Source organism: Chelonia mydas, chromosome 2 (assembly GCF_015237465.2).
Source record: "Chelonia mydas isolate rCheMyd1 chromosome 2, rCheMyd1.pri.v2, whole genome shotgun sequence".
NCBI classification, from domain to species: domain Eukaryota; kingdom Metazoa; phylum Chordata; order Testudines; family Cheloniidae; genus Chelonia; species Chelonia mydas.
The window spans coordinates 39,550,503-39,566,017 of NC_057850.1; the positions used below are offsets into that span (position 1 = coordinate 39,550,503).

At 41.3% G+C, this 15,515-nt stretch overlaps 1 protein-coding gene across 1 annotated transcript in view; it reads left to right on the top strand.

Moving 5' to 3' along the window:
- The window catches only part of STK3 (serine/threonine kinase 3), a 284,928-nt gene that overhangs the window by 121,480 nt on the left and 147,933 nt on the right, over positions 1-15,515 (top strand). The window contains 2 exon segments of the mRNA XM_037892225.2: positions 4,565-4,702; positions 9,938-10,063. Of these exon segments, the coding sequence (XP_037748153.1) occupies positions 4,565-4,702; positions 9,938-10,063 (264 nt within the window).

Consider the following 15,515-nt stretch of genomic DNA (forward strand, 5'->3'; position numbering starts at 1 on the left):
CTGCCTTCCCCATCAGCCTAGCTTTTGGCTTCTCCTGGGCAGCCCTTTCCCCAGGCTGTTATAACCCCATCAGGGCCAGAGCGGGTGACCACCCCGCTGCAGGTATGTATGTGTAATAGATTCAAGAATGCCTGTATGAAAGCGATAGTTAAAGCAATGGGAGGGTGGGGGGTGAACAAGATGACCTCTGGCGTGAGTACAAGGTATGAAACGAGAAGAAGATTTCAGGTGGAACCAGGCAGTACACCAACAAGGAATGAAGGAGCAGTTAGAGAAGAGAAAAAAGAATGCAGCTGTACAAGCCCTGCGAAAAGGAAGTGATCAATGTTTTGAACAAACACTAGAATTTAGACAAGATCTATTTTTCATTTGATTTATGGTAAAATGTTTAGTTAAGCAACATGTTGTGTAGACACAAATAAACCGGGAAGCTAATATTTCTGAATATTAACAATCTTCCATCAAAATGGTTTTTGAGATCAGATAAAATTATATAGACTGACATATATGTATGTGTATAATTTGTCTGCCTAAGCATCTTGTTCTTTTCTTTGGAAAAATAACCTCCTGTTTTTTAGTATTTCCTATATTGAGATGGGGTTCAATGTAAAGTTTAATTTCACATTTCCCCCTGTAGTTTAAACCATGATTTTGTATTTTAATTGAATATGTACTTTTGTACTGCATATACAGTATTTCACATCATCTTTATACAGTGTTTTTTGTAACACAAAAGTGCATCTAAAATAGTTTTGCAGACTAATATTGCAGGAGAAATAATAGGTCAAGATTTTAAAAAACAGGACCCTATTGTTCTAGGGTTCTAAATCCAAGTTTAGGCACCTAAATAAGTGGCCTGGTTTTCAGTAGTGCTGATTACCCATTTTTATTTAAGTACGTAAATATGGGTCTAGGAGCCTAAGTTTAAGATATATGCATTAGTTACTTTGGTAGCTTGTATTGTTCACCATTTAAGAATAAATGGTCAGTTATTTGTTGACTATAAAGAAGTAAATTCTTTGTTACGATTCTTAGCTGCTATGTAGTTAATTAAAATAACCTTGCCCCTAAATATGATGGCTCATATATTTAGACTTGTTTGTTCTGTGTGTCACACAGTTCAGTGTTTATGATCAAATAAGAGATGTATATTTTTAGCTCCATTTTATGATGATACTATATAAACACTAGTTACAAGTAGACCGTTTTATCCTTATGTTTCTTATAGCTACTGCAGAAATTATATGTTAAGTTTAAGATTATCTTGAGATAAGACTACAACTCAGCAGCTCAAAGTTCAAAAGAGATCATTACCTTCAAGGACAGAAGCAGCTGAGTTTGTCATCCTTTGCTTTATAGCAGTAGTACTTCATTTACACTGATAAACAATTAGTCTGGTACTGCAAACTAGTAGTTCAATGCCAGCATGGAGGCCTATCAGTAGTGCATAGTTCTACTTTCATGCATCTGAGCTCAAGTGCCAGGCTGAGGATACCTTGTATTGCAGTAGAGTGCCCCTCTCCAAGAAAGTAAAGAAAAATAACTTTCATTATGGCAGCAGGCGTATTACTTTTGTTAAACCAAATGGCCAGATTTGTTACTGTACGTTTCCTATTAGGTGAATAATGAACTGATTTATAAAATACAAGTATTTGAATTGAAATCAGTTATTTGGTACAGAAATATTTATTCTCTGAAAATTATAGTCAGGGCCGTCCCTACCTGTTCTGGGGCCCTATGCAGCCCCCAGGCATCTGCGGGATGGGGGGAAGTGGGGAGGCTGGCCCATGGCCTCCGTGGGGGGTGGGGCTGGCTTGGGGAGCAGGGGGAACCACCCCCCAGCACTCACCGGCGGCGCGGCTGGGGCTGGGTTACTGCACTCCCGCTGCCGGTGAGTGCAGGCCAGGCCCTGTTGCACTCCTTAGGGGAGTGGGGGCCCTGGGCAAGAGCCGGAGCAGGGGCTGAAGCAGCATGCAGCTGCGCAAGGCACCAGGAAATTTGGTGCCCTAGAGCCCTACACAGCTGCGTGTTTTGCGTATGGGTAAGGACGGCCCTGATTATAGTGAATATTTTGGTTGTACAACATTCAACACGCGTTGCTTTTCTTGAGAATATGAGTTTAATTTTAGATTGAGGTGTTTGAACAAGATACTGGGCATTCATAAATTACCAAAAATATGTTCAGGGATTATGCTGAAAATCTCAAATTCGTGTCTCTCTCCTCTCCCCTCCCAGCAGTATTTCAAATGTTTGTATGTATGCTATGTAGATGGTACGAATAAATTGTCTCATTTTTTTACATCACTCTGTGCTCATTTCATTTTGTTTTTTCTTCCCCTGCTTCAAAGTTCCATTTATCTGTGTAGGATGGTTACAATGAATGAGTACAATGTTTTTGTGACCCCCCCACCCTCATCTTCTTACATGGGGAAAAGTGATGATCCCAACCGAACCTGGTTTGAGAAGTGAATAATGAAATGTTTTTTTTAAACCTTAGGTGCCTCTTAATATACGGTGTGCTGCTCTCTTTGCAACTATTTGTAATTCTATACAGTAACTGATGACATACATATTTAATATTAACATATGGCGCTTCATTGATTAAAAACTTCCCCCCCATACCTTATTAGGGTGATAGTTCAGACTGATACCTCAGAAAGGTGTCTATTAATCTTTCTTTTCCTCCTCTTATGCAGGTAGCTCCTCAGTAGGGTAAAATCTAGGGTCATGAAAATCAGTGGCAAAATCTCTTTGACTTAAACAGGACAAAGAAGGGACATATAGTGAGATTTTTTTTTTCAATCTATATTCCTGAGGGAATTCTACACCAAAAAAATAAAAATTCTACACACAATATTTTAAAATTCTGCAAAATTCTGCATATTTTATTTGTCAATAAATGTGGAGGCTCCAGCATAGCAGAGGGAAGCACAGGCCACTGGCTGCATGAAGATGGGATATCACCCTGCATTTCTTTCCCCCTCCCCTGGGGGACACGGCCTTTTCAGTGAGGCTGCACCCGACCCTGGCATTGCAAGGGCCGGGGCCTTGCCACATGACACCAGTTGCACCAAGATAGCAAGCAACAGTCTCGCACACACACCCAGCCCTGGCCCCTGATCCAGGTGTGGGGCAGGCAGGCTCAGCCTTGCAAGATCCAAGTGTGGAATGGCTTAGTGTGGGGGAATCCAGGTGTGGGATGAGAAGGTTCTGTGTGGGGTAATCTGAGTGTGGGTGGCTTAGTGGGAGGTCCTGGTATTGGCGGGTTCCAGGTGCAGGGGGAATGGGACTCTGTAGGGGAGTCAACGTGAAGGTGGTTGGGGCTCAGCAGGGAGGGTTTGTGTGTGGGTGATGTGGGGCATCTGGGTGTGGGGAGCTCAGCAGGGGAGAGTGGGGCTTGGTGAGGTGGGGGTCTGGATGCAACTGATTGGGATCAGTGGAGTAGGAGTCTGGGATTGGAGGGCTCATTGGGGTGGTCCAGGTGCAGGGGGGTGAGGCTCATTGGGATGGGGGTTTGAGTGTGAGGGCTAAGTAAGGGATGGTCTGGGTACAGGGTTGGGGGTCTGGAGGCCCCGGCCCCGGCGCGGCCCGGCCTCGGCCGCTCCTTGCAAGGGAAAAGGAATTCCGGTCCTCCCCCACACCCAGCCCAGACTAGTAGCTGAACCCAGTGCAGGCTAGGAGACACTGGCCAGGCCATCCCCAGCCCCACTCCGAGCACCTGAAACAATGCACTGGCACTGCTGAGGAGGGGCCCATGACTGTTCTTGCTACTTTCCTTTGCTTCCCTGTCAGAAGTCATTACAAAAAATCTCCAGGGGACATGAATGCTGTGCACGTGCAGTGGCACAGAATTCCCCCGGGAGTACCACCTGGAGAATTTCTCTGTATGTGGTTTTCAACAAATAGGATAAAATGTTGCCATTTTCACAATTTCGATAAGACCTTTTCATACCAGTAAGCTAGTGACATGATTTTGTTTACAGTTTATTGTTGCAATGTGCCTTCAGTGGCATCTTATCCATTTTTAGAATTAGTTTTAAATCACATTGGCAGAATCAAGGTGTTTAATTACACCTGAATTTTAGAATGTAAAAATAAATAGGTTTGATCTGACTTTCTTCAGCAATTCTGCCTGTACAAAATTGAAATTAAGTTAAGAGATGGAAAGTGGATCTGGTTCTCAACAGCAATATTTTTAGATATATCTGCTGAACCAGGAAGTGCCCTGACTTCTGCTAAGAGGTTCTGAAAGGGCAAAATCTTCTCTCGAGACTGATAACAGTAATAGATAAAATAAAGAATGATGTGCTGAGTGAGGTACAATTTAAATAGACGAAATCTAATGGGAAATAGCTGCATTGGTAGCAGATGGATTTGCTTCCTGAATCTCAATCGTATTGGAAATTCTAGACCAGTTAAAATTTGTCCTCCAGATTCTCAGTCTGATTTAAAAAAAAAAAAAAAAAAAAGCTGGATAAAGCAACGTGTTTATTTGGCTACAGTGTTATGATTTTTGCTGATTTTTTTTTCACCTTTCTATTTTTGTTTTAATTTTTTTAACTAGGCTATTTTTATGATTCCCACGAATCCACCGCCAACATTCCGGAAGCCGGAGCTCTGGTCTGATGAGTTCACTGATTTTGTGAAAAAATGTTTAGTGAAGAATCCTGAGCAGAGAGCTACTGCAACACAGCTTTTACAGGTCAGTATTCAAGTTGCTAAGGCAATGCATCCGCTTTGGTTTTCTGGCTTCAGGCCAGAACTTCTGTGAGGATTTCTAGGAACCAAGGGTCATTAGAAAATCTTGTTCTGGCCACATGTTCCTTCTTTCTTGAAGTTTATCTAACGAAGTACAGAGATTCAAATAGCAGCAAATGGTTACATATGAAATAAAATCAGAAGGTGCATTCTAAAGCCAGACTTAATTAACTAGATAATCTCATGTCTTGTAGAGTGATGCAGGCCCAAAATCCTTGCAGGGCTTTAGAAACAGGTTGGCTGGGTTTTGTAGGGATAACTTAGCTGACATGAACAGGCCCAAGTTAAGACAAGACAAGCCTGAACAAGTAATTGCTGAAACAACTAACTATTGTGAATATATATTTAGTAAAAAAGGGAGTCAGAAACTAATTAAACTAGCTATTGTGAATAAGTTTATAATAAACAAAAGTAAGCAGCACTAATAAGCTTGCCTTATGCAATCTGCAAAGAGATTGGTCCTTACATGTAAGTATAGCTGTTAGGAGCTAGGAAAGACATATATGAACTGTGTAGTATGTGACATGAACTGGAAATGTGGTACAGTATCACCCTATGCCAAAACTCCCTGTGTCTGGGCCTAGCTAGCATAGGCAAAGTAACCTGAGAGACGAGTGGAGTCGAACTGAGTTTTTTGGATCCTAGAGACCTGGATAAAATGTTTTTCCAGAACTATGCGAGGTGTTTTGGATAAGCCTAGTGGAAAGGTCTTGGAGGGAATCCCAACAGGTTCATGACAGGCACGCTGTCAGCTTGCCTCCCAGGTGAAGGACCTGCTGTGTTCCGTTCCCCACCCACCACCTCCAAATATACAAGTCCCTTCTTTTGGCTATGTCTACACTATGCCACTACAGCCATGCCATTAAGAGGTGCATAGCGTAGCCACTGTTTGTCGGCCGGAGAGAGTTCTCAGGCTGACAAAAATCTTCCACCCCCAATGTGCAGTGGTAGCTTTGTTGGCAGGAGAGCTCTCCTGCCGACAAAGCACTGTTCACACCGGCGCTTTTCGTTGGCAAAACTTTTGTTGTTCTGGGGTGTGGTTTTTTCACACCCTGGAATGACAAAAGTTTTGTTGTTCAGGTTCCAGTGTAGCCAAAGCTTTTGCCATTGTTCATAAACAAGACACTCCCTGCTGTTTTGTTTCTTCCTGTTGATTTTCTGTTGTGTGGATTTTACAACTTTTGACTGGCACTGGGTCGGTATGCAAGTAGGCCTCCTTTTGTGGCAGACAAAGTACAAATGATCAGAAAGGGAGATAAGTTTCTGTTATCTCCTGCCTAAAAGGAACCTGTGTGAGGCAAATTACCTCCTGGGGACCTGCTTTAACTCCAAGACCTTAAAACATAATTTTCAGTATAGATATATAAACTCCTTAAATATTATCTGTACATACATTTCACAATGATTATGACTACCAGTGGGCTAATGGATCTCAGTAGAGACCTTATGTATCACTCTTTGGTGAACTATTATACATATATCTGACCCAGAGGATTCCTATAAAACTCTATGCATTCCCTATCCCCTCTGCCAGTTGGCACCAAGAGGTCCCTGGTTCACACCATGGCTGCCTGAAATCTGCATAGCAAGAAATGGGAATAATAGAACTGAACAATACAAGGGTTTTAGATTTCAAGAAAGCAAGTGTTGTGGAATTAGGATATCTATTCGGTATGGTATTGTGAGAGGATGTACTAAAATTCACAAGTGTAGAAGAGTGGGGAGTCCTGAAAATACCAGGCTAGATTGTTTCCTTTATGGGGAAAACTAGTAAAGGGGTAAAATATACAACCCCAGTTTTCTCTTAAACTTTCTTTAAGAGTTGAAAAGAATTTTGACCCACTATATCAGTGCATGTTCAAAGAAACCACACATCTATTCCAGGCCAAACACCAAGGTTGACTATTCAGAGGCCAGTAGTTCTGCACAGTTCCCTAAGTGACCATCTCCTATGACAGCAGGATTCCCATGCTTTCCCCTTCCATGGCTGCCTAAAAAACCCTAATTTTCGAGGCAGAGGTTCCAAGGATCAGCTAGCATAAGTAGAACTGACTGGCTGACAGCAATATAATTGGTCAAAAAATAGAGAAAAAACATCATGAGAATTTTGTTGACATTTTTCTTGACTTTTGTTGTTGTTAGTTTTTTCAATTTCAGAAATTCAAATTGAATTTCAAATTTCCTGTAGGTAATAATCCTACTTTGATAGGGGGATAGTCTGTATTACTACCTAGGCCTTCTGCTCCTCTCATGTTTTTGATTCTTCATCCATAAGCATTTTGGACAGGCTAGTGGTTACATTTTAAATTTTAACAATGGTACCAATAAACAATCAAACTGGGTGAAAACAAAATTCTTCCTTGGATTCTCAGATAAGTTGATGGGCAAGAAAATGCTAACTCCGGATGCCACAACAAGTTACAGGGGGTTCATTATTTATCAGCACCACCTTAGCCTCAAAAATTATTCTCTTGGGAACTCATTTTTCCTTTAATTATTCAGAACCATAAATTCACCTCTTAGAGACTATTATCTTGCTCTGGAGATGAACCAATCTCTGTGTTTTATATCAAATTTTTACTTTCCTGAATTTTCTGACTCCACTACAAAGAGATTAAAATTCTTGCATTTACAGTATTAGTATGTAGTGCCAAAGAACAACCTAATTCAGAAATAAGGATATGAAGTACTTCCATATTCCTTCTGTGATCACTGCTTCGAGCTGTAAGGTAAGTTGTGGCAGGACAGCATATAAACAGAGCTTTAGATTTTAATCAGTTTGGTGAATCAGAATTCTGTATAAGGAAAAAATAATTTTACAAGCATTGCGATATTAGCCATGGCATTTGATAAGTTGAGTATGAACTCTGGAAATACTAATTTTCACTGGATACCTCAGTTACGTACGGCTACAGCTGATCAATCCACTGTTTTATGCCATGTCACAAACATCAAGCTTTATTCCCCATCTCATTTATATTCTTGTAAATTGATTAGCACCATGTATTTCTGTGGAGTGTCACCATTGTAAAGTTGGTGTGAGTGAGACAAGAAACAGGCGATAGTTGAAAAAAGTAATAGTCTAAGGGCATGTGTACCCTACAAACTTAAGTCGATGTACAGCCTGGGCTATATTTACTGCTGTTTTTCAAGTCTGCAACTTGCACGGGGCGGGAAGGGGCTGAGTGCACAGCCCCTCTGCTCCAGGTGGTACTCCCCACTGATAGCCTGGCTGCCACCCAGGCTTCTGGCTCCCGGCTCCGAGCTGGGCTGCAGCCTGAGCTTCCAGCTTCCCACTCCCAGTCGGGCTGCTGTCTGGGCTCCCTACTCTGATCCAGGGTGCCACCCAGCCTCCCAGCTCCCTGCTCTTATCCTGGCTGCCACCCGGTCTCCCCACTCTGATCCAGGCAGCCGCCTGGGCTCCCTGCTGGGAGCCCTGCTGCTGCCTGTGCTCCTGGCTCTCCACCGTGAGCCAGGCTGCAGCCTGAGCTTCCAGCTTCCCACTCCCAGTCGGGTGCCGCCTGGGCTCCCTACTCTGATCCAGGGTGCCTCCCAGCTCCCTGCTCTTATCTAGGCTGCCACCCGGTCTCCCCACTCTGATCCAGGCAGCCGCCCGGGCTCCCTGCTGGGAGCCCTGCTGCTGCCCGTGCTCCTGGCTCTCCGCCATGGGCCAGGCTACCGCCTGGGCTTCTGGCTCCCTGCTGCAAGCCGGATTGGTGTCCGGGCTTCTGGCTCCCCACTCCGAGCCAGGCTCCCAGATCCAAATGGGGAGCTGGGAGGCAGCAGGGATCCCAGTGGGGAGCCAGCTGGCAGCCCAGTTTGGCGCGGAGAGCCAGGAGCCTGGGTGGCAGCCCAGCTCCGAGTGGGAGGCCCGGGCAGCACCCTGGCTGGCAATGGGGAGCCAGGAGCCTGGGGACAGCCGGGCTCTAGCTGGACCCCCCACCTGCCCCAGGGTGACAGCCCAAGCTGTGAGCTGGATGTGGAGTTCACAACAGGGAGCTTCAGCACAGAGCTGTGAAATTCGACAAGAATGACAACCAAGAGCTGATGTAAGTAAGGCAGTGTCTACAGGGACTCTGTGTCACCCTAACTACACTGACATAAGCCCTACGCCTCTCGTGGAGGTGGAGTTGTTATTATTTTGGTGTAGTAGGGCGCTTACATCGGAGGGAGCAAGGCTGTAGTAAACATGCCCTAAATTTCAAGGATAGACCCAGGTGCTGTCTCTGGATTGCTTGTAGATAGCATATTGAACAGTTACTTTGCTACAATTATGAATATAACGAAGAGATGTTAGCTTGCATCAGTAAAGCTCATCTTTTGAATGATAGGACATAGGAAAAATAAGATTAAAGGCTTCAATATTTAAGCTCAGACCAAGAAAAAGAAGCCAACTACTGAAATGCTCATTGCTGTTTTTTTAATTGTCATTTTTCATTTGGTGTAATAACTTTGCTTTGCCAGTCTCAGAACTACAGATATGTTTTCTTGCGCTGAGAAATTCCATGTAAATACTAATGGAGAAATCAGAATATTCTGACAACAGGTGCTTTATAGACAGCAACATGCATATGAAGAGGGGTAAATGATATTTGAAATGGTTTTGAATTAAAAATAATCTGCCTGCTAAAAGATAGTTGGGATTTTTTGCTTGTTTTACATTTCAGCATTGCAGATGATTAAATAATTCATAACATATTAAAATACAGGTTTGTTGAAGTAAGCAACAGCAATGGCTGCTCTGCTTATGGCCACTAATTGTGTTGTCAGCTTGTTAAAATTAATTAAATGTTGTAACTGAATATCTGAAAAAAATTATTTTTCTATGTTCAACAATCACCACTGTATTTATTTACTACCTAATCCACATTTCCTTTCAACAATTACACCCTTAACTATAAAGCGTTGTATTATATAGTTATATTTTCCCATGGCTTGCTGTGTAAAAAACCCAAATAACTAAAAAAGCTAAATTTTATTTAGTTGTAAAGCAGCTAAGAGAGATCATATATTTCCCTAATCTAGATTTTAATTTCTGGCTGATGTGAAAGACTATTTATCGCTGAAGTCTGTGATGTTGAATAACATGTTATTTTTAACATCTGTTACTTGTAATTAAGTTGTAGCTGAAAAGTATTTGTTGGATTTCTGTTATATAATTTCATGGTTTGTTTTCTAGCATACTTTTATTAAGAATGCCAAACCAGTCTCAATTTTAAGAGACCTGATCACAGAAGCTATGGAGATCAAGGCAAAGAGACATGAGGAACAACAAAGGGAGCTGGAAGAGGAGGAAGAAAATTCGGTGTGTGTAGTGTTTTTTTTTTTTTTTAAGTATTTTGTATTTTAAGTATTTTTTTGTAATTTTCTCATATATATATATATATAATATTTTGAATCTTCTTACCAGTTCTTCGGCGTGCAAGGTCTGAGCTTTCACCTTTATTCATGTTGAGCAATACTCCTGTGACTACTGCAGCATCAGGCTGTTCCCCATACAGCTTTACCTAGTTGTAGTAATATGAGCTCTTTTTAGAATAAAGATGCCATTTCTACCTTAACTATGGTGTACACTACAGTAAATGAAAATGTCAGGCTAAGGTTTCAAAAAAGAAGTCGAGATATTCAAGTTAGGCTTGTAAGTCCATATTTAGGCACCTGAATAAGTATTCTGATTTTCAAAAAGTTAGGCGTATCCCACAGCTTTCCCTGAAGTCAGTTATAGAAAACAGTTATCTAAAATATGGAATTAGTGATTTGTGAATTGTGTTGGTTGATGTTGCTATTTTCACATTATGCACGTGATTTTTCATGCAGATCTGTTAGGGAAGCAGATTAGGAGGTAAATAGGATTTATGTTGTTTGTTTTGTGGTACGAAGAGTAAATCATTCTTCCCTCATTTTATTACCCTCTCTAAATCATGTATTTTAGTGCAGGCCTGTGAAATGTAGACAAGGAGAGAACCGTATACAATAGAAAAAGACATTCATTCTGTGTGTTTCAAACAAATGCATTGCCACATGTCATTGGAAGAACCAAGGTCATACAGGAGCAAGGCTGAGTAAAAAAGTTGGTGGCTTGAATATTAATATGAATCTCACAGTTCTGAACAAATTGAGAAGCATACATTTTGGTAATGTATTGTGTATCACAACTTGAACTCAAGAAGCTTTGTTAGGTACTCTGGATTTTAGGATGATGATGTGCATATAATGATACATTCCAGTCAAATAATGTAGAATGTTTGCTTTGGATCTGGCATAAGATATGTTCTATGTCTACAGGATACTTGTGTGTTCTAACAATGTCTTAACACTGACTGAGAGTAAGTCGTTTTTAAAATTGGTTAATTTGGGGTAGTATTTGTCTAGTCAGTTATAAAACAAGCTGGGAAGAATGGAATTAGCCTTCCTATGTCAAGAAACACACCCAGATATGGAATTTTGTGACTTCATATGCAGTTTTGTTGTTTGCTACATAATTTATCGGAGAGGAGACTTTATTGGCAGGCCGCTGAGCTGATTTTAATTCAGATTCTTACAAGTGGTCCACAAATAACTATATGCTGGAGTAGAATTTCACTTCATTAAATGACCCTTAAAAAGACAAATTTGTCGCAGACCTTTAAAAAACACCTTTGTTGGCATTTTTTTCTTCCTACTTACCACCTTCTGAACTCTCAAACTCAAATATTTTGGTCTAAGTTGTGTTTTTGTCACAAACCAGAATAAGAGCAGCATGTAGTTACACCGTCTCAGCAGTAGATTGGAAACCAGACTATCAGTCAGGGACTAAGTAATCTGTGCCAGCCCTATATATGGTGCAGTTACTTCCCCAGTGTGGCAGCTCAGCTGTGCTATCTGGGTTGGTGAAGTAGGAGTGAAAACAAAGCTCCACTCACTCCCTGCCCACCTTCATGGGTGGGAGAGTAACAGCTGTGTGGAGGCTATGCTCCCTCAAATACAGGTACTGAGTGGAGGGGAGTAAGGAGGCATTTTATGCCTTGTCATTGCCTCGCCTGGGGACACAGAACAGGATGCCAGTGGCCGTTACAGAATAGAGGATAGCCAGCATTTTCTACAAAATGTCTTGAGCTAGTTAGTTAGTGGTTGTGGATTCTGAACGTTAATTACAAAAAAGAAAATCTAAATGGGGCTATATTGACAGGCACGTCTTCCGCCTAGTGGTTAGTCTGTGGCAGCAGTCCTGCCTAGTTGTTAGAGCCTGCAGCAAGGGGAGCAGGGACAGGCAGGGGGACCTGGCCTGCCCACTCTACCAGGTTCTGACCCAGGGACACCATGAGTGCTGTAGGGATGGCATTCACCACCTGCCATCTGGCCAACACCCTCTCCTGGGTCCCTTCCTACCTCTCTATGCTTCCTTGAGGTGTGTTGAAGCTTGTAGGTGCCCCTTGCAGACTTGCTTGCAGGCCTCTGGGTGAGAGTCCCTGTTTTGTGCTGCAGTTCCCCTCCTGGTGATGCACACTTTGGTGTAGTCCCTTTATAGCGGTGAGCTGCTTAGGTTCCCCTCTGCTAGCTGCCTGGCTGTGCTGTAGTGTCTCCTGTTAAGCCCTTCCAACTGGAGTGGGATGAGGTTTCCTTGGCCCACAGCTGTTCTAGTGCTCCTCACCTCCCATCCCAGGAAAAGAAATCTGCATTCTGGTGTTTGGCTCCCCATCTGTCTGCTACTTGAAAGGCCTATACCTCTGACTATAAGGCTAAATACCATCTCAGAATCCAGGAGTCGGTGTCCCTCATGGAATTTAACCAGTGGAGAGGTCCGTGATCAGTTATCGAGAGGCAGGCGTTTCCGAAAATGTAATATTGTAGTGCTTCTATGGCCAACTTCACTCCCCAGGGCTCTTTCTCTGTAGTTAAGTGGGCCATTTCTCTGGGAAACAGTTTCTTGCTAATATAAAGTATTGTGTGTTCTCCCCTCACTCTATCCATGTCCTGGGGCAGCCCCACCCACATCTGAAGCATCTGCGTGGAGTGATAACTGGGTGAAGGAAAACAGTTTCTCTGCTTAAAAGGTCTTTCAGGGTTCTGAAGGCTCTATCACAGGCCTTTAGTGGTGTGCTTTTTTTTTTTTTACCCTAATGTTTTTTATGGTTATATGGTTTGGAAAATAAAAGAAAGATGGTACATGGCTATTAGGTCTGTGATTTGCTATAATGAATATCTGATGGTTATTTTTGTTGAAATTGCTAATGAATTATGTTTGGTACTTACAAGTACATTTATTGCTAATAGGACCTGCATGTACTCTGATTTTCTCTATGCTGCTCAGAAAACTGAAGCCCTTAATAATAAATAGCTTGAGTATTGAAAAAAAGTGTTGTAGTGTGAAAGAAAAGTTGCCAGTGAAGTTAGAATCCTTATCATGAATGAACATTTAAATTAATCCAACTAAATTTTAAACAAAGTTTCATTTCAATCACAGGTTTGTAGTAGTGACTTTTCATTTTATCATGTTGCATACAATATCTTGTTCTGGACTAGTTTTAATAATCACTCATTCTTGATGTTGATTTCCCTTGTGTTGCCATTGCATCTTATATGCAATTAATCATCATAAGAAACTCCAGCTTTCATGTGGGAGGTGAAACCAAGGTCTTGCCCACTTGTAGTCATTAAAGATTACAGTACACTTTTCAGAAGAGTACAGGGTTAACCCTAGTGTCCAGGACCAATTCCAAGTTTGGTAATTATATGCTATCTTCCTACATTCTTTTTGCAGTTTTAATTGGAAAAGATCATCTTCGCTTCATGTTCTAAATTGTTAAGGGCTAGACTGAGAAGGGCTAGAAAGCACAGTGCTGAACAAGGGGCGGACTCGGTTGAAGGCTCGGCTCCCTTCCTGTTTGACCCTTGCTCTGAGGGAGGGAAGAGGATAGATACCAGCAGCCTATTACGACATCCCTTGTGTGGATATAGCTATTCTGGCAGGTAGATTTGGAGGGAAGGCACAGTCAGTGCTGCTTCTCTTCCATGGTCACCTGCTCTGGGCGGGGAGAGGTAGGTGGCTCACGTAGTCCAAGTGATAACATAACCCTAAATAATTTAATATGCGAAGGCACCTGCACTTCATGATCTCTAGGTATAGTTTGTATACATGTGCATAGTCCGATTACATATGTAACAGTACCACTGAAATGCAGCCACTCTTAGGTTGGAAAGTGATAACCAACTAGTGCGTAGCACATCTTCCCAATAATATAGGGAAGATAACGTCATATAGTATAGTAGATGGAGCAGGTTGACTCCATTTCTATGGTGTATTTTTCCTTTCAGCAGTGCTGTATACACCCGTGGTACTGTATGAATAACATAATTGACTAAAATAACCAGTTTGTGGTATGACATGGTATCTTTTGCTGTAACATCAAGAAATTTTAATTCATGTCCTCAGTGTAGAAACACAGCTATAGGTACAGTAGTACACATTTAGTTTATGCTGTATACATTTCATGTATATAAGGAAAGGGATTTTTTAGAACTAAATGGATTAAGTACAAAGATTGCACAAGTACACTTTTCATTTTCAGAACCTGTACCATTCTGTTTTCCTCAGGTGTGGAAGAGTCACATTTTGTCCACCTGCTGTAAGCATCTTGTGATGGGGACACAATTTATAGTAAACATTTTGATATATATGCTTTTCAAAAACCTGACACTGCACACCTGTAGCCTGGATGGCTGTTATTAACAACTAGCTTTTCTTGTCTTGTTTGAATTACAGAATATGATTGGGAGTAGTGCACTGTGAATTGATTTTGTGCATGTTACAGGAACTGCTTGTGTGATGGGAATGCATTCTGACAAACTGACATGTTTTGATAGGTGCTGAGGTAATTGTACAGATTTTTTTAATTAAACAAAAATTGCAAGCTGAGTACTTTACAGAAGGTTAATCGCAATATCAAAGTTTAAATGTTAGTTTAAGCATTACTAAACATGACCAATCTCTTCTCTTGTGCATTTTTTGAAGTGTGATGTGAATTTGATTCTGAGGTCGGGCAGCTGTATTATGGGAATGTAAAGTAATTCGTTGCCTGGCAGCTCACAAAGAACATGTCTAAATATTTATTTCAAAGGATCTTTAAAGAAATGAACTAATAATCGACTCTTAGTATATGTTTTCTGTTACATTTAAATGTCTCCATTATTTGAAGAATGTTTAAATTATTTTAGGTTTCAGACTAGCAGCCGAGTTAGTCTGTATTCGCAAAAAGAAAAGGAGTACTTGTGGCACCTTAGAGACTAACAAATTTATTTGAGCATAAGCTTTCGTGAGCTACAGCTCACTTCATCGGATGCATTCAGCGGAAAAACTGTTTTTCCGCTGAATGCATCCGATGAAGTGAGCTGTAGCTCAGGAAAGCTTATGCTCAAATAAATTTGTTAGTCGCTAAGGTGCCACAAGTACTCCTTTTCTTTAAATTATTTTAGAGGACTAATTCAAACTAATTTTACTTTTGTAACTGACTGATAACAACAGTCAGCCATTGCCATACCAATACAGTATGCCTCCCTTTATGCTAATTAATCCTTACAATTAAATTTCCTTTTGTGCTGTTATATTAATGCTTAGAAAATGGTGTCAGAATTTGAAATGTAGGAAATAATTGCTGTAATTGTTCCTTTTTTTTATGGCATTTTTTTAAAAGTAAAAGTAAATTGCAGTGTGTCTTTTAGTTAATAATGCATTTTTATAGCACTTAATATGCACAGCAAGGCAATATTGATTATGTGCT